The following is a 25,525-nucleotide window of genomic DNA, read 5'->3' as shown; positions in this document are numbered from 1 at the left end:
ATTGACAATGGTCATCATTAAACTTTTAATTCTAGATTTTTATTTAATTCAAATTCCACCATCTGCTGTGGTGGGATTCGAACCCTGGTCCCTAGAGCATTACCCTGGGTCTCTGGATTACTAGTCCAGTGACAATACTACTACGCCATCACCTCTCCATTTTTTGCTGTTTTTTATATTCTGTCCAATCTTCTGACCTGCCACCTATCTTTGCACAATTATATGCTTTTGCTTTAAATTTGATACTATCTTTAACTTTTTTGGTTAACCAGGGATGGTGGATCCTCCCCTTAGAATTTCTTTGTTAGAATGTAGCTACCACTGGCTCTCTATTCGCCCTATCCCTAAACCTAAATTTCCAATTCACTTTCGCTAGCTCTGCTTTCATGGCCTTGTAATTGCCATTAGTTAAGTTTAAAAGACTAGTATTAGACCATCTTCTCTCCCTCAAACTGAATGTAAAATTCAATCATATTATGATTACTGTGCCTTCGCTAGGAGGTCATTAATTAACCCTATCGCATTGCACAATACCTGTTCCAGTGTAGCCTACTCCCTGGTTGGATCCAGAATGTGATCAAAGAAATTATCCCAAAAAACATTCTATGAATTTGTCATCTATACTGCCTTTGCCCATCTGGTTGTTCTAGTCTACATGTAGATTAAAATCCCCCATGATAATCGCTGTAACTTTCTGACAAGCTCCCACAATTTCTTCGATACCCCATCTTACGGTGTGATTACGATTAAGGGGCCTGTACATCAATCTCACGGGAGACTTCTTGCCTTTGTCATTCCTCATCTCTACCCAAACCACTTCTATATCCTGGTTTTCTCTACATAGGCCATCTCTTGCCATTGCGCTGTCATCTTTAATTAACAGAACCGCCCCTCCACCTTTTCCTAACGATCCTTCTCAAAAGTCACATCCCTTCAATGTTCAGGTCCCAATCTATCCCATCCTGTAGCCATGTCTCTTTAATGGCTATAAGATCATACTTATTTATCGCTATTTGCGCTATTAGTTCGTTTTTTTTTCAAATGTTACATGCATTCAAATGCAGAGTCTTAAGTTTTGACCTTTTATTATTTTTGTAACCTCTAACCTATTGGCCTGTTTATCCATTTCCCAAATTAATACCTTCCTCTCTTACCTTATCTCTACTCTTCAATTTACCACGTCTTCCCACATTTGATCCCTTGTTTGCAATAATTCTGAAAACTGACGAGGTACAATTAAGCATAAAAATACTTAACTGGAGAGGGCTAACATCAGTGAGTTGAAGAGAGATCTGGTCTTGGTGAACTGGAGTCAAAAATGAGTCAACAATACAGTAATTGAACAATGGTGAGGTGGCTTGGATACAGAGTACACACATTCCTGAAGGGAAAGGGGAGCAAATAAATCTAGAGATTCCTGGATGATGAGAGGCATTAAAATGAGGCAAAAAATAAGTTTATAACAATTGAAGGGCTCATAATATATTAGAGAACCAAGCTGAATACAGGTGATCTAAAAAAAGAGAATGAGAAAGACAGGGAGTACGAGAATAGAATAATGGCCAACATAAAAGGGAAAGTCTTTAAAAATAATAAAAGTACAAAGAAAGGTTGGGACAAAGGAGATATTCTGCTGAAGGTCTAGAGCATGGCTTAGGTACTAAATTTGTACTTTGGATCAGTCTTTAGCGAAGAGGATGCTGCCAATGTGGTAGTGAAGGAGGGAGGCAGTAGCGACATTGAATAGGATAAAAATAGATAAAGAGATAGTCTAGATGAAGTAAAGAAACAAAGGGATCTCAGAGTACAAAAACAATAATCACTAAAAATTGCACCACAGGTTAGCGAGGCCATAGAAAATAAACAAACCAAGCACTGGGCCTTATTTCTAGAGAGATAAAATTGGAAAGTAAAGATGTTATGCCAAAACTGTATCAAACTTTGGGCAGACCACACTGCATGTAGTACTACACGCAGCACTGGTCACCATATTATAAAACAGGTAAAGAGGCACTGGAGGGAATGCAGAGAAAATTTACAAGATTGATGAGGAAAGCATCGACAGGTTGGGTTTCTATTCTCTTGAAAAAGATGGCTGAGGGGATGACCGAGAGGTATTTAAAATTATAAAAGGTTTTAATGGTGTTAATACAGAGAGAATATTTCCTCTAGTGGGGAATAGCAATACTAGGGGCCATAAAGAAGAACTTCCTGCTTTATTTCCTTGCTATGTCTAGTGGCTCATGAGGCAGACAAAGCACATGCTCCTATCTGCTCCATGGCTTGTTTTTCCTGGAAGCGGTTGCCAGAGGCTATAGCTTGAGGGGTGCCACACCACATCAAGTGTGGCTGACTAGGAAACTCTCCCACCCTTACTGCCTGCCGTAGGTGTATTGGAAGGATTTACAGATTGATAATCAACCAGTTTGGCCACATTATGAACACACCATCCATGGCCATCAAGCCCTGGAGTTGGACTGAAACCAGCAGCTTCTAGCTCGGAGACAGGGAGACTATCCACTGCACCGCAAGATCTCCCAATACAAGATAGTCACCAAGAAATCCAATAGGGATTTCAGAAGTAATTTCTTTACCCAGAGTGGTGAGAATGTGGAACTCACTACCACAGGGAATGGTTGAAATGAATAGTATAGATGTATTTAAGGGAAGCTGAACAAACATTTATATGAGGAAGGAGGGAATAGAGGGTAACAATGGTTTTAGATGAGAAAAGATGGGAGAAGGCTCGAGTGGAGCATAAACACCAGATGGACTGGTTGAGCTGAATGGCCTGTTTCTGTGCTGTATGTCCTATTTAATCCTATGTAAAGTGCCATATAATGGGCCTGCTAGCAAGATTAAAGCCTATGGAGTTAAAGATGACAGTGGAAGCATGGACACAAAATTTGCTAAGGGACAAAAAGGACAGAGAATCAGAGTGAACAGTTGTTCTTCAGATTGGAGTGAAACAGTGATATTTCATTGGTATTAGGGCCACTGTCTCTTTTTGATATATCTTAATGACATGGACTTGGGTATACAGGGAATAATTTCAAAGTTTGCAGATGCCACAAGACTTAGAAATGTAGTAAACAGTGAAAAGGATAGTTACAGTTTTCTGGAACACAAAGACAGGACAGTGAAATGGACAGACATACATGCAGATGAAATTTAATGCAGAGAGGTGTAAAGTGATGCATTTTAGCAGGAAGATTGAGCAAAGTCACTATGAACTAAATGACAATTTTAAGGTGGGGAGGGGAGGAGGTGATGTAGAAATGAAAGGCCTCAAAGTGTCAATATGCAAGTTTTTGAACCCAAGAATTAGGAGTAGATGTAGGCCATTCAGCCCCTTGAACTTGCTCCACCGTTCGATAAGATCATGGCTGAGCCGATTGTGGCCTCAGCTCCACTCTCCTGTCTGTCCACCTATAACCCTCAACTCCTTTGTCAAACAAAAATCTCAGCCTTGAATATACTCGATGACCCGGCCTCCACTGCTCTCTGGGGAAAAGAATTCCACAGACTAACAGCCCTCAGAGAAAACAATTCTCCTCATCTCCATCTTAAGTGGAGACCCTTAATTTTTAAACCATGTCCCCTAGTTCTAGACACCCCCACAAAGGGGGACATCCCCTCAGAATCTTACATGTTCAATAAGATCATCGCTCATTCTTCTAAATTCCAATGTATGTAGACTCAATCTTTCCTCATAAGATAGCCCTTTCATCCCAGGAATCAGTCTAATGATCTTTGAACTGCTTCTAATGTATTTATAACCTTCTTTATGTAAGGAGACCAAAATTGTACACAGTACTCCAGATGTGGCCTCACTAAGTCCCTGTATAGCTGTAGCAACATTTGCCTACTTTTATACTCTATTCCCCTTGCAATAAATGCTAATATTTCATTTGACTTCCGAATCACTTGCTGTATCTGCATACTAACTTTGTGATTTATGTATAAGTTCACCCAGATTCCTCTGTACTGTAGAGTTCTGCAATCTCTCTCCATTTAAATAATACTTTATTTTTCCTGCTAAAGTGGATCAGTTCACATTTTCCCACATTATACTCCATCTGCCAAATTGTTGCCAGTCACTTCACCTATCTAAATTTTTGTAAGACTATGTCCTCTTGACAACTTCCTTTCCTATCTTTGTGTCATCGCAAAATTTAACAACAACACATTTAGTCCCTCACCCAAATGATGTATCATAAGACTGATTCGATTAAAATATTGTTTTAAAATCTTTCGGATTGCTTTCTTTGGCCACCGGGAAGCTTTAACACAGAAGAATGAGGGGTGATCCTATTAAAACATAAGATCCTGAGGGGACTTGACAGGATGGATGCTGAAAGATAGGAAAGTAAGTTGTAAGCATCAAAACTTGCATCGAGTCCTTATGAGTAAAGCTTTTTTCCTCTTAACTTTACTCGTTATTTACCCTCGCTGAAAGTTCATCCCGTTTGCCAACTAAAGTTGGTGGTTCCTCTTCTCTTGCACTCCCAGAGAATCCGCTTGCACCTTATTGATCCGCTTGCACCTTATTGATCCGCTTGCACCTTATTGATCCGCTTGCACCTTATTGATCCGCTTGCACCTTATTGATCCGCTTGCACCTTATTGATCACACTGTTTTTACAAACATGTTGGAGGAAGATGGTGGGGGCAGCTGTGTCAAAGGTTGCAAAGAGGTCAAGAGATGACTTTTACCTTTGCCACAGTCACACAGAATGTCATTTGATATGATGTTTTGGGGCTGTGGCAGTGCTGCCCAACATTTAATACACCAACCTCCTGACCATTCCCAGCACTGTCCAACCCTCAATACACAGACCCACCAACTTTTCCCAAAGCTGCTCAGCCATTAATGTACAGACACCTCCCCTGACAACTCAGCGCTACTGACCTTCAATATGCAGACACCCCCAAATATTTAGTGCTGCATAACCCTCAACAGAGACTCCACTCCACCCCTTCAACCATTCTCAGTAATATCATCCTTCAACATACATAATCCAACCCCTCAGCCATTCTCAGTGGTGTCCTGTTTTCAATGTAATTCGGTTTCTTACCCAAATAGTTAATAACATGCTTTACAGGAGGTGGGGAGCTGGTCAGAGATCAGGAATAGGAACCAAAGCTGACATCCCTTTCTCCTAGTGCAGCTATCAACCCAAAATGCAACCTTGCCAGAGATCAGCTGATGCAGTGTATATGATGATTGAACCTGAGCTTCCCCAGCCTGTATGGCTTGATAACCTGCAGGGGTGTGTGTGTGTGTGTGTGTGTGTGTGTGTGTGTGTGTTACCATGATAAGGCCCCTCAATGCTCAGTGGCTTTCCTAGGCAACCATCCAGGCCCTTAGTTGGATGCCCATTAATCTGTGTATTACTGATTCCCACTGACACGGGACATTCAGGGTGGGTGAAGGCAAAAAAGAAATAACCGGTTTGCTAGATCAGGACTGTCAGTGCCAGTCATGTCCAAAATGATTGACGGAAAGGGCAGGCGATTAGAGCTCACTCAGTACACTTGGATTCAAACACTTTACTATACAATTATAACAGAATGCAGAAATATACAGCGTGTCTATCAGCATCCAAAACTATAACCTGTTTCCTCTTCATACACCCACTTGCAGCATTTATAGCTCCTCTTGTACACTTCCCACACAAAACATCACAGATTCTGGGTCAGTTAGTGTGTGAGGACAGACAATATTGCACAAGATTGAGAGCAGAGGCTGGTGACTGGATTCCATCACTGCCTACACTACTCATTGTAAAGCCTAATCTGGGCAGTGTAGCAACCAAGAGGGTCACCACCCCACCCCTTTCACGTATATCTCTAAAGGGAGAAGCGTTTTTAAAAACAGGCACGTCTGCATGGGCTGAGTAAACATGAAGCACAAGGCACCTCATGGAGTACAAGGCACTGCAGAGGAGGTAAGTCAAGGGGGAATGGGGCCAGAGGCTCTATGGGCCCAGTTCCCTGGATCAGTGGGGACAGCAGGCTGTGACATGCTAATGTTAAAATCGGACCTATAATAGTTCACCCAAGCGAAGCAGTAGCCAGGACAGCCTATCTGGTCAACAACTGAGGAATACAGGAGTTTGTGCATTCTTTGAAACACAAACTTTTTCGATTACATCCCAATCATATTCAGGCAAGTTCATAGGTGACAGGGGGCATCTAGCAGCATCGCTCAGGTTGAAATCAATTCAGTTACAAGCTGCTTCATCCTGCAGAATTCCACAAAGTGCTTTCACAGACTCAGCCATTTCCAGCAGCTTTTATAATCCAAAAATTTACAGCCTTAATATTTGCAGTTACATTATTTGATTGTCAACAATAAATTTCAAACTATTGGAAAAAAACAGTTTCTAGTTTACAAGAATACTCCATGAGGACAGCAATGACAGGCCACCTTTACCTGACCCACATTCAAGGCCGTGTCAGGAGAACAGGTCAGGTCAAGACTCACTTCAGTGTCTGCGTGTTACATGATGCCAAGAGGCAGCTGACTTCATTTATAAAGCACAAGTTAAAAATCGGATTTTTTTTTGTCATACTGACAAAAGTGCATCATCATTTTTAATAGGGTTAAAAAGGATTCATGAGTAGATTTTGGAAACTGCAACTGTAAAACATGATATAATGAATATTTAAACCAGTTCACTGTGAATTTATATTTTGCCGTAGCAAAGTCAATTGGTGATGTGATGGGAAGGAATCAGGGTTTAGAGTCCTAGGTACAGAGGAAAGCCTCTCGGACAATCCACGGGCTCATTTGGTTTCTGCCAGCACGATGTTGGTCGTTACAAAGATGAAACAGGACACGGACCACACCAACACAAACAGGATCCAAAAGATATGCTTGAAGGGAGATCTGTACTTATTCTGAACGTTGTTACCAAACACAAGCCCAATGTCTTTCCTGCTGAAGTAGACCAAGCACGCAGGGATGATGTACTGAATACCAGTGCCTGCATAAGAACCAGTGATGCCCACCAGAATTTCCAGGTCATGGGTGCAGAACGCCACCAATATGGGAGGAATGATGGTGATTAGAGGAAAGATGATTCGATCAATCAGCCATGGATACATTCCTCCTTCTCTGTGGAAGACAGTTTTCCAGTTATTGCGTAACGTAACTGCAATTATTGGGAAGTTTGTGCTGATTGTAAAAACTGGGAAGAGTCCCAAGAAGTAGCGAATGAAAGGCACACTGATGACGCTGCAATTGCTTGTGAAGTTGAGCGTGTACATGTCCTTCAGGTTACTGAAGCAGAAGATGGCAGTGAAGGATAGCAGGCTGTAAAAGGCTAGGATGAGTATATAGTCGACCAGGACCAGCTTGTTCATGTGCTTCTTCTTACTGATGGGAGTAATGAGCGAGGGCAAGGAATGTTGACACATGAAGGAGTAGACGCACACACCAAATAAGGTGGGGATGCCAGAGAAGTTGGCGATAGGGGGATGACCCTCTCCTGCACCCTTACCAATCCTCATCAAGGCCAAAATGATCATGATTATAAAAGCTGAAAGGCAAGGGGAGAGAGCAGTCAGAAAATAAAACAGCAGTTTTACACATTGTAGAACAAAAAAGCCACAGATAATCCACATAATAAAAACAGAAAATTCTGAAAATAGTGAGGTTATCGGGTGGTGGCTGTGGACAGAAAAACAAAATCGTTTCAGAGAGGTGATCTATATCAGAACTGGAAATGGTTAATGTCACAATTCATTTTAAGTAATAGAAAGCCAGGGAAAGGAGGGAGGGGTGGGAGTGGGGAACAAAGGGGAGTGTGAGATAGGGTTAAAGGCAAGAGATTAAATTACACATTGTTACAGAATATACAGCATGGAAATAAACAATTCAACACAACCAGATCATGCTGGTATTTATGTTTCAACCCAGCCACCTCCTGTCTTTCCTCATCCAAATATTATCCTAACCCTTTATTCCCCTACCCCTTAAATGCTTATTCTAGCCTCCCCTTAAATGCATCTCTATTCATTTCAACTACTCCCCATGGTAGTGAGTTCCACATTCCCATCACTCTCCAGGTAAAGAAGTTTCCTCTGAATTCCTTATTGATATATTGGTGATCATCTTATATTGATGGCCTTTAATTAAGTTTTCCTACACAAGAGGAAACAGTCTGTGTGTCTACAAAAGTTTTCATAATATTCAAGGCCTCTATTAAGTTGCCCTTTAGCCTTCTGTTTTCAAGGGAAGGGATCCAGCCTGTAATACCCTTTACTAATGCATATATCCTTAGTTCTAGCAACATCCTAATAAATCTTTTGTACACCTTCTCCAGTGTCTCTAAATATCTTTTAAATATGGAGTACTGTGTACAGGTCTAGTCTCAAAGTAGAACAAAACAAAATACTGTGGATGCTGGAAATCGGAATAAAAACAAAAAGCTGGAAAAACTCAGGTCTGGCAGCATCTGTGGAGAGAGAGAGTTAACATTTCAAGTCTGTATGACCCTTCTTCAGAGCTCTGAAACAAACTAGAAGCATTAACTGTGTTTCTCCCTTCACAGATGCTGTCAGACTTGCTGAGATTTTCCAGCTTTCTGCTTTTAGTCTCAAAGTAGATTTGACACAAGTTTAACATAATTTCTCTACTTTTCAATTCTATCTGTCTCGAAATAAACCACAGTTGTAATGAGTTGAAATAATATGTGATCTCAATTTTCCACCAAAAACTTACCACCTCATACTTGTACTGGAATTCATTTGCCAATTATATGCCCATTCTGCAAGTTTTCATTGACTTTGCAATGAGTTTTAACATTAAGTGTGAACAAGTTGCTCCAATATTGAACCTTATGGGACCCCATTTCCTGCCTTCTGCTACTTTGAAAGGCTACCCTTCACCCCTGCTCTCTGCCTTCACTCTTACAATCAGCTAGCTGTACATTCTACTACTTGCCCTCCAACTCCACATGTTCTGATCTTACTCATTAACCTATTACATGGTCTCTTATAAAAGGTGTTTTAGAAATCTATATAGTACATCTACTGCATTACCATTGTCTACTCTCCTTTACAATCTATATTAATAACTTGGATTCAGGGATAGAAGGTACTTTAGCTAAATTTGCAGATGACACCAAAATAGGTGGGAAAGTAAGTTGCAATGAAGAAATAAGAAATTTACAAATGGATATGGACAGGTTAGGTGAATGGGCCAAAATTTGGCAGACGGAGTTTAACATGGATAAGTGTGAGGTTATCAATTTTGGTCAGAAGAATAAAAAGGCGACTTATTATTTAAATGGAGAGAAACTTCAGAATGTTTCAGTGCAGAGGGATGTGGGTGTCCTCGTGCATGAATCACTGAAAGCTAGTATGCAGGTACAGCAGGTAATAAGGAAGGCAAATGGAATTTTATTGCTAAAGGAATAGAGTATAAAAATAGGGAAGTGTTGCTGCAACTGTACAAGGCATTGGTGGGACCGCACCTGGAGTATTGTGCACAGTTTTGGTCCCCTTGAGGAAGGATGTAGTTGCACTGGAGGCAGTTCAGAGGTGGTTCACTAGATTGATTCCAGAGACGCGGGGCTTGTCTTATGAGGAGAGATTGAGCAGTTTAGGCCTATACTCGCCAGGGTTTAGAAGGATGAGAGGAGATCTAGTTGAGGTATATAAGGTGCTAAAGGGGACAGACAAAGTAGGTGTGGAGCAGATGTTTCCCTTTCTGGGGCATTCTAGAACGAGAGGTCATAGCTTTAGTCTAAGGGGTGGTAGATTTAAATCAGAGATGAGGAGGAATTACTTTTCTCAAAGGGTCATAAATCTGTGGAATTCACTACCTCAGCGTGCAGTGGATGCCAGGACGCTGAATAAATTTAAGGAGATAGACAGACAGATTTTGAATTAGTAACGGGTTGAAAGGTTATGGGGAGAGGGCAGGAAATTGGAGTTGAGGCCGAAATGAGATCAGCCATGATTGTATTGAATGGTGGGGCAGGCTCGAGGGGCTGAGTTGCCTACTCCTGCTCCTAGTTCTTATGTTTGCAAGGGATTCCAATATTTTCCTACCAATGATAAGCTGACTGGTCGATACATTCCTGTTCATGCTCCATCTTCTTTCTTAAAAATATAATGTTAACTATCCACCAATCCTTTGCTACTGTACCTTTCCCTAACAAAATATTAAATGATGTAAGGTGATGTTACAAGGCAAGAATGTAGCGGTAACATGCTAAGAAAAGATAGACCTAGAGCAGCTGTAAACAGCAAGTGTAATCATTACCAGCAGATGCTATCCAAAAAATAGAAACAGTGGTTATGATCCAAAATCACTGAGCTCAATGTTTAGTCTGGCAAGCTGTAAAGTGCCTAATCAAGAGATGAGATGCTGTTCCTCAAGTTTCCATTGAGTCCATTAGAACAGCATAAGAGGCCGAAAATATATTGGAGTGGGAATGGGGTGGAGAATTAAAATGGTGAATAACTGGAAACTTGGTCAGATTCGTGGGCTGAATGGTGGTGTTCAGTGATTGAACAAGGAGTGATAAATAATCAGAGACAAGATATGAAGAAATAAGTTCCATGAGGGAAGAGCAGTCCGGGGTGTCAATCTTGGGAAGGAGGTAAAAGCGGGCTTTGTCGAGTTTGGGGGTAGTGGGTCTATGAGGGTGAAGGCTGTCGAGAGCTATTCTCTGGAAAAGATGTCAGTGACAGTTTGGGAAATGATGGCTCGATTTTCGTTGGTGATGTTATGTCACGATTTGATCCGGTGGGAGATAGGTGTCAGAGGTTTGGTGCTCAACCTCCTGTTCACCAAGCAACAGTGTTATCGTGGTCAGGAGGTTTAATGACAATATTAGGTAACCTACATCCTCATTTGTGCACTATTAAGGCGGTAATCAGCAGTCAGCCTAGGTCAAAGCTGAAATTGATCAAATCCAAACTCAGTCACGTCAAAGTCACGGAGGTATGAATTATTCTTTCTCCACAGTAACTACGATTACTCAACAACTCTTATAGTACCAGCAGGCTGGTCAAAGGCAAATTAGATGAACCTAGCTTTCATCTAATAATTTTTATGATCCTATATTGTTTTCACTCCCCCTGCAAAACGTATTGAGAGGGAGTGCTGCATTGTTGGAGGCACCATTTTTCATATAAGTTATTAAATCAAGTTTGTCTGCTTGGGTATATAGAAGATCACATAACACTATTCAAAAAGCAGAGGAGTTATCCACAGCGTCCTGACCAATTTATCTATCCCTCAGACACAATCAAAAAACATGTTAACTGGCCATTTAGCTCATTACTTTGTGGGATCTTACTGTGTGCAGTTTGGCTACTGCATTTCCTATATTACAACAGTGACTACACTTCAAATGTACTTCATTGGTTGTCAAATGCTTTCCTTTACTTAACCAGAGAGTCATGCTTATAGCCATCTAGACCTGAAGCTCTGAAACCTCCCTCAAACACTCTGCCTCTCCTTCCTTGGTCTTTGATCAAGGTTTTGTTCATCTGTCCTAATGTCACCTAAGGCTCTGTCATTTTTGCCTGATTACACTCCTATGAAGCATCAATGGCTGTTCACTATCCTATAGACATTATACAAGTGCAGATTGTTACTATTGCTTTGCATGGGAACAGTAGCCCTTGGATATATAATTGATGCAGCACGGAGATTTTTTGTAGTATCCTTCCCATTTGACACGGACGGGAGAATTCCACTCAACAGTCTGGGGTGCAATGAATCCCAAGTTCTGGGAAACATTCTACACTGGAGACTCCTTCTGAGATTCCCTTTTCACTTAGGAGTTTTGAATAATCATTCCTCCAATTTGGTCACCCAACACTGTTCTAAATGCTTCATATTTCCCTCGGATCATAGAATTTAAATGCTCCATTTCTACTGGACAAGTCCTCCTAGATATGAAGCTCATAACTTGTACTGACATTGCCTCTTGTAGAAGTGTGTAACTGCAGATAGAAAAATGATTTATAGTTCTGATCATCAAAGGACTTCAAAGGCATTAGTCATTCATTATCTAAAACAATAAGTTATTTCAAAGAGTGGCAAAGAGTCAGCACACTCTCCCACTTCTAGGACAAATGCCACACACACTTAACAGTTCCTCAGTAGAGTTCCTGCATTAGAGTCCCTGGGTGATTGGGTTCTAACACAAGTAATGAGATGTGCAAGTGCACAAAATAGGATGTCTTCACAATGGCTTTAAAAATTAATAGGCGGCCAGAAACAATCAGTTTTTTATCCTAAGAGAGTTGTAAGTGAAACAGAAGATTGATTACACTGATTTGAGGTTATTTAACAAAAGTTTTGATTTCTGTATCTTGTTATATTCAATTACTAAACCCCCAGTTTTGGAATTTTTCTAATTTTATTTAATCTCCTGAAGCTGCAGTATGGTAGATCTTTAATACATCACAAAGCTGGCCTGTCTTCATATTCAAAAGTTAACTGTATGTTAACACTTTTAAGCATGGTCCCATGTTCAACTCTGATGCAGCTACAAAGAGACAAAGGTACTCAGATCCACGTGGGCCCTTTCTAGCTGGAAATTAAGCCTGACTGATTTCCCACTATCTAGCCCAAGGGCGCCAATACCAATGTCAGTGCCCGACTCGGGTGAATAAATTCCACATAGATATGGAACAAAACCTGGCATCTTTTTGGTTTAATGTCACAAGGTGGTAATTTCACCCACTGAGCCTATCAATGAAATTGCATGTTGGTACTGACCAAAACATCAAGTGCAGAGCAGACAACAGTTTCTCTTGGTGTCAGATGGTAGGTTCAGATGCAGGGGATAATGGATGCATATGTCAAATACTGGGAAAGACCAAGACATGCAACCTGTGCCAAGTGTTCAAGCTCTCCTCATCAACCAAGTAATAGTGCTCATTTTGTTTGGTAAAGCCTTAGTTTAGAATGGTTATGGAAAAGGACAAGGAACAATGAAAGGTGAAGATACTCAATTGAAGGAGGCAAATTTTAGTGAGCTGAAAAGCGATCTGGCCCAGTTAGACCGGTATCAAAGAATGGCAGGTAAAATAGTAAAGGAGCAATGTGAAGTCTTCAAGCAGGAAATTCCCACAAAGGAAGGAAGAGCACTCTGAAGGACTAAAGAAACTGATATTATAATGAAACAGTAAAAGGTGCTTGTAATAAATATCAGGTTCACAGTACAGTAGAGAATCAAGGAGCATACAGAAAGTAGGAGCAAAGAGTGTATGAGAGTAGATTGGCAGCTAACATAAAAGGGAACACTGAAGCCCAATCTCCAACACCAAACCATTAAAAGAATCAGCACACCCGAGACATCCGAACACACTTCCTGTGAAAGAAGGTGCTCCTGCTGTGGAGAGAAATGAGAACCTATTGACTTGACATCTTAGGCATCAGTAAGATGCAGTGGACAGGCCAAGGGCTAATCAACCGTGAAGGCACGACAATCCTGTACTAAGGGCAAGAGCACCACACCCACGGAGCTACTCTCACACTCAACAAATGTTCAGCACAAATATTAATGGGGTGGAAGCCAGTAAACCATTGCATCACTGTCATGAAGCTATTAATGTATATAATATTTTGGAAAATACTTTTCTTTTAAATCAGAGGTTTAGTTTGCGGGTCTGTCTTAATTGGATCAAAGCCAGCTAGTCTGGGTGCTTTGATATGTACTAGTTTGATATGTAAACAGAGAGGTAGAGTGTATTTGCATTTTTTGATTACAGCATTTCAAGAAGTGGGGTGAAAACTTGATGCCTTTCTAGCAACAACCAAGCCATATGTTTATATCACCAATAAAATTGGTATGAAAGGGGTTTCATTGTTAAAAGGCCAAGTTTAAAGAGGTTGTTGATACAATGAGAAATTGAATTCAATGGGGCTGGTAGGTATAACTTCAGTAGTTTTGGCAATGTGAGATCAAAAGGCACCTGCAAACCTCCAACTGGCTCCACAGTGAAAGGAACATCACTTTGAGTTTGTAAGGTGAAAATGCTTTGCTTGATATTTGGTTAAGTCTATGGGCTCCTGTTGCCTTAATGGAGGCTAGTTTGGGAATTGTTAAAATATATGATAGTACTAATTTGTAGCCATGTATACATATAATTTAACCTGTGTAACTTAAAAAAATGTTTCATTTAGTTTAACGTAAAACCTCGTGAACTAGTGGTCTGATTCCTGAGTTTAGAGTCGCATCTCAAACATAACACTTAAAATTATTGATTATGACAGTTGTTTAAAGTTTCCCTCTGGGATTTTTAAATAACTCCAACTTTACCAACTACATCGACCATAACAATCACCACCACCAGATTCCACACAATGCACGCCAAAATCACTGTTGTGCAAGTTTATGAATTTACACAGAGGAGATGATGCATTCTACAACCAATAGCAGGACACGCTGGACAAGGTACCCAGCTATGATATCAAGCTACTGATCAGTTACCTTAACATTAAGCTCGATGGCTACCAGCAAAGGCTGAGCACTATGATTAGGCCTCATGAACTTGCAAGCATGTTCAACGGAAACAGTGAGCATCAGCTTGCTTTCTGCAACAGCATTAGACTAAGCATTGAGAATACCTTCTTCAAACAAGGGCATCCACAAAGACAGAGGTCTCCAGATGGTAACACCTTACATGCGCATCAACAGCACATGGAGGACATCCTACATGGTATCAGGAGGCTTTAAGGTTTCTGATGTAGGATCTGACCATCACCTTTTGTTAGGCAAGATCCATCTGAAGCTGAAGGAGGCAACAACTAAGACGCCACAAAGGCCCTTTGCAATGGAGAAAATAAAGTTCAAGGACATGTCAGACAGGGCCGGGACTGATGTCCTAGGGAGGATATTTGCTAGAGTGGTTGGGGAGGGTTCAGACTAAAATGGCAGGGGGATGGGAACCTGTGCAAGGAGTCAGAGGAAGGCGAATCATGGACAGGAACAAAAGACAGAAAGGGGAATAAGAAAAGTAATAAGCAGAGAAATCAAGGGCAAGAATCAAACAAGGCCTTAGTGAAAAATAGTGGGAACGGGACAAGTAATGTTAAAAAGACAAGCCTTAAGGATTTGTGCCTTAATGTGAGGAGCATTCGCATAAAGTGGATGAATTAACCGCGCAAATAGATGCAAACAGGTATGATATAGTCAGGATTACAGAGACATAGCTGCAGGGTGACCAGGGATGGGAACTGAACATCCAGGGATATTCAGTATTTAGGAAGGACAGACAAAAAGGAAAAGGCAGTGGAGCTGCATTGCTGGTTAAAGAGGAAATTAATGCAATAGTGAGGAAAAAATTTAGCTCCAACAATGTGGAATCTGTATGGGTAGAGCTGAGAAATACTAAGCGGCAAAAAATGTTAGTGGGGGTTGTATATAGACCCCCAAACTGTAGTGGTGATGTTGGGAATGGCATTAAACAGGAAACTTAGAGACGCATGCAATAAAGGGACATCTTTGGTTTTGGGTGACTTTAATCTGCATATAGATTGGGCAAATCAAATTAGTAACAATACCATAGAGGAGGAATTCCTGGAGTGTATACAGGATGCTTTTCTGGACCAATGTGTTGAGGAACCAGCCAGAGAACAGGCCATCCTCGACTGGGTATTGTTTAATGAGAAAGGAATAATTGACAATCTAGGTGTGTGAGGCCTCTTGGGGACGAGCAACCATAATATAATAGAATTCTTCATCAAGATGGAGAGTGACATAGTTGATTCTGAGACTAGGGTCCTGAATCTTAAGAAAGGAAACTACGATGGTATGAGGCGCGAGTTGGCTATGATGGATTGGGAAACGTTACTCAAAGGGGCGATGGTGAATAGGCAACGGCAAACATTCAAAGAGTGCATGGGTGAACTGCAACAATTGTTTATTCCTGTCTGGCGCAAAAGTAAAACAGGAAAGGTGGCCAAACCATGGCTTACAAGGGAAATTAGAGATAGTATTAGATCCAAGGAAGAGGCATACAAATTGGACAGAAGAAACAACAGACCCGAGAATTGGAAGCAGTTTAGAATTCAGCAAAGGAGAACCAAGGGATTGATTAAGAAGGGGAAAATAGAGTACGAGAGTAAGCTTGCGGGGAACATAAAAACTGACTGTAAAAATTTCTATAGGTATGTGAAGAGAAAAATATTGGTGAAGACAAATGTAGGTCCCTTACAGTCACAAACAGGGGAATTTATAATGGGGAACAAAGAAATGGCTGACCAACTAAATACATATTTTGATTATGTCTTCACAAAGGAGGACACAGATAACATACCAGAAATGTTGGGTAACATAGGGTTTAGTGAGAGGGAGGAACTGAAAGAAATCAGTATTAGTAGGGAAATGGTGTTGGAGAAAATTGATGAGATTGAAGGCTGTTAAATCCCCAAGGCCTGATAATCTACATCCCAGAGCACTTAAGGAAGTGGCCCTAGAAATAGTGGATGTATTGGTGGTCATCTTCCGAGATACTATAGATTCTGGAACAGCTCCTATAGATTGGAGGGTAGCTAATGTGACCCCACTATTTAAAAAGTGAGGAAGAGAGAAAACAGGGAATTCTAGACCAGTCAGCCAGGTAGTGGGGAAAATTCTAGAGACCATTAAAAAAGATTTAATAGCTGAGCACTTGGAAAACAGTGGCAGAATCGGATAGAGTCAGCATGGATTAATGAAAGGGAAATCATGCTTGACAAATCTACCGGGATTTTGAGGATGTAACTAGTAGAGTTGATGAGGGGGGAGCCAGTAGATGTGGTTTATTTCGAGTTTCAGAAGGCTTTCAATGAAGTCCCACATAAGAGATTGGCGTATAAAATTAGAGCAAATGGGATTGGGGGTAGTGTATTGAAATGGATAGAAAACTGGTTGGCAGACAAGAAACAAAGAGTAGGAATAAACGGGCATTTTTCCGAATGGCAGGCAGTGACTCGTGGGGTACCTCAGGGATCGGTGCTGGGTCCCCAGTTATTCCCAATATATATTGATGATTTAGATGAGGGAACTAAATATAATATCTCCAAATTTGCAGATGACACAAAGCTGGGTGGGAGGGTGAGCTGTGAGGAGGATGCGGAGATGCTTCAGTGTGATTTGGACAAGCTGAGTGAGTGGGCAAATGCATGGCAGATGCAGCATAATGTGGATAAATGTGAGGTTATCCATTTTGGTAGCAAAAACAGGAAGGCAGATTATTATCTGAATGGCTATAAATTGAGAGGAGGAATGTGGAACAAGACCTGGGTGTCTTCGTACACCAGTCGCTGAAGGTAAGCATGCAGGTGCAGCAGGCGGTAAAGAAGGCAAATGGTATGTTGGCCTTCATAACCAGAGGATTTGAGTACAGGAACAGGGATGTCTTGCTGCAGTTGTACAGGGCCTTGGTGAGACCACACCTGGAATATTGTGTTCAGTTTTTGTTTCCTTATCTGAGGAAGGATGTACTTGATATGGAGGAAGTGCAGCGAAGGTTTACCAGGCTGATTCCTGGGATGGCGGGCTGACATATGAGGAGAGATTGAATCGATTAGGATTATATTCACTGGAGTTCAGAAGAATGAGGGGGGATCCCATAGAAACCTATAAAATTCTAACAGGGCTAGACAGAGTAGATGCAGGAAGGATGTTCCCAATGGTGGAGGAGTCCAGAACAAGGGGTCACAGTCTGAGGATATGGGGTAGACCATTTAGGGCTGAGATGAGGAGAAATTTCTTCACCGAGAGAGTGGTGAGCCTGTGGAATTCACTATCACAGAAAGTAGTTGATGCAAGAGCATTGTATGTTTTCAAGAAGGAGTTAGATATAGCTCTTGGGGTGAAAGGGATCAAACGGTATGGGGAGAAAGCAGGAGCAGGTTATTGAGTTGGATGATCAGCCATGATCATAATGAATGGTGGAGCAGGCTCGAAGGGCCGAATGGCCTACTCCTGCTCCTAGTTTCTATGTCATTTCCAGCTGCCCCTCGCCAACAGAATCACAGTACTAATGAAGTCGAGCAGCACTGAGCATCAGTGAGAAATCTTCAAAAGGGGGATTAAAGGTGTTTACATGATTATGAAGAATGGTCTGGCCCACAGATTTCTCCCTGCTTCCTATCAGAGACCAATTACTCTGGGAAATTATGCCTCTATGAAGTTAATTCAGATCCCTCTTGCTACCTGCTCCTTGATTTGAATTACAGCTATTGGTTCCTCCTGGGATACCTTTCATGATCTCAGGGGTTCTCTCTAAGCCCCAGTGACTTGAGGCCATTCCCTTGACATTCATCTACTTGCTGCAGTTTGCACATCTTCAGCTTTATTTCATTTTCAGTTGCATGGTTGAGTCAGTGTATGAGAGTCTGTTCCACTTTCAATTGGCAATAGCAACCTAGTTTTCAGATGCTCTTTAAAAAATAACATGCACTTTCATGCCTCATGCAGCAATAACCAACAGCTCCCATTCTGTCTATTAATATCGGCACTCCAAATCCTTCACCTGCTGACATTCTTGGCCCATCTCCTCCAGCTTAAAATGAATCTCACACTAAAGTTGCCTCTTGATTTCTTCTATAGTCTTTAACACTAAAATCAATTTAAGTGGCTGCTAGAATTCATAAATTTGTAAGACCTGTTGAGAAGGATACAGGAAAAAGCTTGAATGAAAGTAGAAAATGCTGCAAACACTCAGCAGCTCAGGCAGCATTTGTGGAGAGAGAAGCAGTTAACTTTTCAGGTCAATTAACTTTCATCAGAAAGAGGGAAGTTAGAAATGAAATATATTTTGAGCGAATGAAAGGGGGGAGGGTGGGAAAAGGAACAAAAGGAAAGGTCTGTGATAGGACGGAGAGCAGGAAAGATTAAGGTTTCATGGTGCAAAGCCAAAGAGTGGGAATAGAATAGTGAAGAAACAGGATTTTTCAGAGCTGTGAATGGAAGGATACAAAGTAAAATAAGAGGAATAAAAACAAACCAGTATAAAAACAACTAAACAAAATGGGGGCAGAGGTTATGAACTGGTAAATTGGAATGGAGTCCTCACAGGAAGCGGGGATGTGAGAACATTTAGTTAAAGTTAGCTATGGGAGTCAGTAGGCTGAAAGTGAATATTCGTCAATAGCCTATCTCCAGAAATGGAGAAAATAGTCCAGGACAGGATGAACATACGAATTAGGAGTAGGCCATTCGGCCCCTCGAGCCTGCTCTGTCATTTAATTAGATCATGGCTAATCTGATTGTGGCCTCAACTCCACATTCTGCCTACCCTCGATAACCTTGGACTCCCTTGTTAGTCAAGAATCTATCTACCTCTGACTTAAAAATACTCATTGACCTATTTGCAAGGGCAAGAGGTACAACATCTGCCCTTTTTCCCTCTCACTGTCCAAGGCCCCAAACAGGTCTTCCAAGTAAAACAGCAATTTACTTGCACTCCTCTTAATTTAGTACATTGTATTTGCTGCTCACAATGTGGTCTCCTCTACACTGGGGAGACAAAGTGCAGACTGGGTGATTGCTTTATGGAACACCTTAGTTCAGTCTGCAAGTATGATGCCAAGTTTCCAGTCGCCTGTCATTTTAATTTTCCACCTTGCTCCCACTCTGGCCCCTCTGTCCTTTACTTGCTACAGTGTTCTAGTGAAGTTCAGCACAGGCTTGAAGAACAGTACCTCATCTTGAAGAACAGTACCTCATCTTGAAGAACAGTACCTCATCTTGAAGAACAGTACCTCATCTTGAAGAACAGTACCTCATCTTGCAACTGGGCAATTTACAGCTTTCTGGGTTCAACAATTTCAGATCACAACCTCTGACCCCATTTTGTTTTCTGTTCCTTTGCTGGTTGGTTTGTTCTCATTTTTCTCGCTTATCTCCTTTACTTTATGTTCAGGCTGCAAGTATCCTGCCATTTACACCCCCTCTAGACAAATCCTTTGTTTCTTTACCAGTCCCAGTCCCACTGCCTTTGGCCTTCCAACATGAACCCTTTTGTCAGTTAATCTCTCCTGCCCCCCACTCTATCACAGCCATTTGCTTAGTTCTTCTTCCTACCCTACCCTCTTTGATTCATCCAAAACCCATTTCTAACTTTTCCTAGTTCTGATGAAAGGCACAGACCTGAAATGCTAACTCTCTCTCTCTCTCTACAGATGCTGCCACTCCTGCTGAGTATTTCCAGCATTTCTGTTTTAATTTCAGATTTCCAGCATTCACAGTATTTTGCTTCTGTATCTGACAAATCTTGTAGTCCGACTCAACTGATCTCTCACTTCAAAGTCAATGCATGATCCAGATGGAGGCATCCATACTATACAGAGGTGAATTGTCAAGAGATATCATGAAGTCACTCAGAGTCTGGCCAACGTTCCTCCCTCAATGGGCAGGCCATTCAGCCCTTTGAATATGTTCAGCCATTAAATTGAATCATGACTAAAATCAGATTAACTAGTCATTTGCCTCACTATGTTGAATCTTGCTGTGCCAAATAGCAATACTGTAGCCAACTGCTTTGAGATATTAAAGCCAAATATGGGAGCAGTAGGTAAATGCGAGTCTCCTACACAATCTTTAGGCTGATTTGGGTCCCACATGGCAGATTGGTCAGGAAAGTAAAAGCCTATGGGATTCAGGGTAATGTGGCAAACTGGATAAAAGGTTGGTTTTGTAACAGGAAACAAAGGGTAATGGTCGATGGATGCCCTTGCGAATGGAAAGTTGTCTCAAGTGGTGTTCCACAGGGCCCGGTGTTGGGACCCTTGCTGTTTGTGTTATATATTAACGATTTGGACGTGAATGTGGGGGGCACGATTGGGAAATTTGCAAATGACACAATGATTGGCCGAGTAGTGGATAGTGTAGAGGATAGCCATAATCTCCAAAACGATACAGATGGGTTGGTGGAGTGGGCGGTAAAGTGGCAGATGGATTTTAACATAGAGAAGTGTGAGGTCATACATTTAGAGAGGTCAAACATTTACAGGGATTACACAATGAGTGGGAATATACTAAGAGGGGTAGATGAAGTGAGAGATCTTGGCGTACAAGTACACAGGTCCCTGAAGGCAGCAGTTCAAGTAGGCAAGGTTGTAAAGAAGGAATATGGAATGCTCTCCTTCATTGGCAGAGGTATAGAATATAAAAGTAAGGATATAATGTTGGAATTGTATAAAACACTGGTGAGGCCACAACTGGAGTATTGTGTGCAGTTCTGGTCACCACATTACAGCAAGGACGTAATAGCTCTGGAGAGAGTGCAGAGGAAGTTTACAAGAATGTTGCCAGGGTGGAAAAGTGTAGCTACGAGGAGAGATTGGATAGGTTGGGGTTATTTTCCTTAGAAGAAAGAAGGCTGAGAGGTGGCTTGATTGAAGTGTACAAAATTATGAGGGGAATAGAAAGAGTGGACAGGATAAAATTGTTTCTCTTAATGGAGAATTATAGAACCAGGGGACATAAATGGCAGAAGGTGTCTGGGGAACTTGAGGAAGAGCTTTTTTACGCAGAGAGTAGTGGGTGTCTGGAATTCGCTGTCCAAGTTGGTGGTAGAGGCAGAAACTCTAAACTCTTTTAAAAAGTACCTGGATCTGCACCTTAAGTGCTGTAAGCTGCAGGGCTATGGGCCGGGTGCAGGAAGGTGGGATTAGAAAGGGCACATGGGTGTCCTCGGTTTGGCATGGACAAGATGGGCTGAATGGCCTCCTCCTGTGCTGTAACGTTTCCATGGTTCTATGGTTTGAAATGTTGGTCTATAATTTGAACTTGACCATTGATAAACCACAGAAAAACAGACTTCTGGGTTTTACACTAAGACGACAAATCTGATTTTGAATAAAATCTCTCCCTCTCTCAAAAAATCACCAGCCTTTTAAAGGCGAAACTTGCAACTTCCAAACACTATTTTAATTTTATTTTGGCTTTCTTCAACCTCAGACATGCCTTGGATGAATTGTGCACATAGGCACTTCAGCTCTTTTCACAAACAAGTAGTATTTCTGCTCTAACATCAAGTTTCCTTCCAGAACTGACAGGCTGCTCAGGTGTGCTGAGGCCTGAAGTTACCTCCCATGGTACTCTCCACAATTCCACACAAGACCCCCAAATATCCTCTCCCCACTAATCCCCGCACACAATCTCTGATACTATCCCAAAGCTCAGTGGTGCCAGAGAAAAAGGTCACACCACACAAAACTTAAACAAACCAAGAGCAATAAAGGACATCCAGCACTGAAGAATGTTGAAAATTTATGTGTGTATGCACACATTGGGTGGACAGCAAGGTAGCACTGCAATAAACTAAAATTAGTCCTGTATAACTGCAATGATAATTAGCTCATTGTAAATATCCTTGTACTGAGACTAGAAGAGTGGAGAGAGAGTGTACTTGATGTGATTTGTAGTATTTGTAAGGTCCTGTATTTAAACTGCATGTTGCCTGTAAATGCCTCATTAAACCAGAGTATTAAGCCCCATGAACCCTGATTACAAAAGCTACACTAACTGGGAAATGCAATCCCTGGGCAGTCAGCCCTTCCTGGATCTCAGCGCAGTTCCACCTGCTCTTGTTCTAATCACCGATGGCACTCAGAACATGGAATTCAAACAGTGTGCTCTCTGCTGTGGGAGCAGCTGTCCCTGGGTAAGGTTCAGTTATGAGGGTTGGTGAAACAGACAGACAAACAGAATTGGAGATTGAAAAAGGGTCCATTCAGCAAAGGATCTTTTCAAATCAAAATTCTCATCTCACTATGAGAATGTATGAACATAATATATGAACAGGATGAAATCATTCAGCCCTTCAAGCATGTTCTGCCCCTCAATTAAATCATGGCTGATCTGTACTTCAATTCCAAATCCCTTGATACCATGACCTAGTAAAAACTGATCAGTTTTGAAATTTTCAATTGACCCCCAGCCTCAACAGCTTTTTGGGGAGGTGTGCTCCAGATTTCCACTATCCTTTGTGTGGAGTGCTTCCTGAAGTAACCCCTGAAAGGCCTAGCTATAATCTCAATGTTCTGCCCCCTTGCTCTGGGGTACTCTGCCAGAGGAAATAGTTTCTCTCCATCTGCGCTACCAAATTCCTTTATCAGCTTTCTGAGCCCTTTGCAGGGGTTCAATTTATTCTGGGTAATGATATAGCTGGATCGCAAATGTGGGTGATGCCCATGGTAGTTGAGCAGCCTGTAGAAGTATTTTCAAAAGAGGTGCTACAAGAGGAGCATCCTGGCTTGTTTCCAGATTGTGTGATAATGAGATCACAGGCACACAAGAAAAACAAGTAGCAGGCAGTTCAATTGCAGGAAGAAGGTATTAAAATCCAATTAACAGGCACTGTATTTGATAACATTGCTCAGACAGAGGAGAGGACCATTCAGCTGAAGTGTTTAACTCAAGGCAGTTAACTGAGTTGCAGCAGAAGGATTTGCAATTAAAACAGTTAGATCAGAAAGCTTACTTGGAAACAGAAGCAAACTGTACACACTTGTTATTACCTTAAGGGTGATATTTTAATGAGAAAATGGGGGCCAGATCATGTCTCAGCAAATGAAAGCTGGAGGGAGGCATTAGAGGCATCCCGTTAGGGTATAGAAATGAAGTTCTCAGGGTTTCTCATCAAATTCCAACTAAGGGAAAATTTAGAAATTGGAAAGACACAGGCAAAAGTGCAGAAAAATTTTTATTGGCCAGGATTAGATAGGGATACATTCAAATTCTGTAGAACATGTTACATGTCAGGTGATAGGGAAACTACAAGCAGTGATTAAGCCGACACCTTTAATCCCAATACCAGCATTTGAAGAACCTTTTACTAGAGTCTGACTGATTGTGTAGGACCCCCTCCCTAAGACTAAAAGTGGAAATCAGTGCTTACTGACAATAATGGGTGTGTCTACCAGGTTTCCTGAAGTGAAACCTTTAAGGAATACTACAGCTAAGATGATTGTGGAAGAGTTAACTAATTTTTAAAAATTTGAACCCTGATCTGATTGTATGTCACAGCTATTTAAGAAAGTAATAAATAGTTTGGGGATAAAATAGTTTAAATCAACAGCTTATCATCTGGAGTCACAAGGAGTTTTGGAAAGATGACATCAAACTTTAAAAACTATGATAAAAGCATCCTGTCAGGATTATGCACAGGATTGGGATACGGGAATTCCATTCTTGTTATTTGCTATTAGAGATGCTCCTAATGCATTGATTGGTTTTAGTGCTTTTGAACAAGTTTATGGTCATGAGGTAATGGCACCACTAAAATTCATTTATGAGAAATTGGTGAGTCAAAATCCAGAAACGACTCTCCTGGATTACGCATCAAACTTCAGGGAGAGATTAGACAGAGCATTTGAGTTGGCTAGGGAACTTTTAAAGATATCATAGCAAGTGATGAAAGTGAAGGCTGATAAGAAAGCTAAAGCTCTCAGTTTTATCACTGGAGAGAAAGTTGTGTTATCAGTACTGGGTGACTCATTAAAGGCAAGTTTTAGTGGGCTTTACAGGATTGAAAAGAAATTGGGTGAAGTAAATTATTTAATAAATACTCCAGATAGGAGAAAGCAGAGGGTGTGTCATGTTAATATGCTTAAAAAGTACCTTGACAGGGAAGAGGACCAAAAGGTGGTGTTAGTGGTGGTATATAATGAAAAGAGGTAGACTCTGAAATTGATTTTCCACTAATCAAATTGGATAATGAAGGGGAACTTGAAAACTTAAATGTAATATTGAGTTATCTTCCAGACAAGTGTCAAAGTGAGTTGGGAAAGCTATTGTAGTCACACAAACCTATTTGTGGAAATAAGTTGGAGGACGGAATTAGCTATATATGATGATCTCTGTAACAGTTTCATCTTTGATAAGGCAACATCCTCATAGATGTAATCTGGCAAAGTTATCACAAGTACAGAAAGAAATTGATTTCATGCTTCAAAATGATAACATTAGTCTAGTTGCAGTAACTGCAGTTCACCTACCGTGCTGGTACTGAAACCGGGTGGAACACAAAGACTATGTGTGGACTATTGAAAGGTGAACGCGGTGACAAATGCGGATTCATATCCTATACCATGGTTGGAGGATTGTATTGAGAAAGCGGGACAATCAAAACTTATCACAATATCTAAAAGGATATTGGCAAGTACCGTTATTGGAGAGAGCAAAGGAGATATTGGCTTTTGGGACACCAAGTGGACTATATCAGTTTAAAGTCATGCCATTTGGTCTGAAGAATGCACCTGACAAAAAGTAATTGCAGATCTAAGCAATTATGCTGTTTATATTGGTGACTTAATAGTTTTTAGTCAGACATGGGATGAGCATTTACAGCATCTGGAAGAATTATTTACTTGATTACAAGAAGCTTATTTGGTGATGAACTTGGCTAAAAGTGAATTTGCAAAAGCACAAGTTACGTATTTAGGCCACACCATTGGACATGGTAAGGTGGCTCCGAGAGACATGAAAGTCAAGTCTATCATGGATTTCCCAGTGTCTACAAAAAAGAACGAGACGTTTTGAGATTTCTG

General features: G+C 41.2%; 1 protein-coding gene across 2 annotated transcripts in view; it reads right to left on the bottom strand.

Annotated features, from left to right (window-relative positions):
- Positions 1-6,284: 6,284 nt before the first annotated feature.
- The window catches only part of tmem104 (transmembrane protein 104), a 296,624-nt gene continuing 277,383 nt past the window's right edge, over positions 6,285-25,525 (bottom strand). For both annotated transcript variants that reach the window (XM_041217287.1, XM_041217289.1), the window contains exon 10: positions 6,285-7,547. In XM_041217287.1, coding sequence (XP_041073221.1) covers positions 6,793-7,547 — 755 coding nt within the window. In that variant the 3' untranslated portion in view covers positions 6,285-6,792. The remainder of the gene's footprint in view (positions 7,548-25,525) is intronic.

This window comes from Carcharodon carcharias, chromosome 22, assembly GCF_017639515.1.
Source record: "Carcharodon carcharias isolate sCarCar2 chromosome 22, sCarCar2.pri, whole genome shotgun sequence".
NCBI lineage: Eukaryota > Metazoa > Chordata > Chondrichthyes > Lamniformes > Lamnidae > Carcharodon > Carcharodon carcharias.
This window is presented reverse-complemented; position numbering and strand designations above follow the sequence as displayed.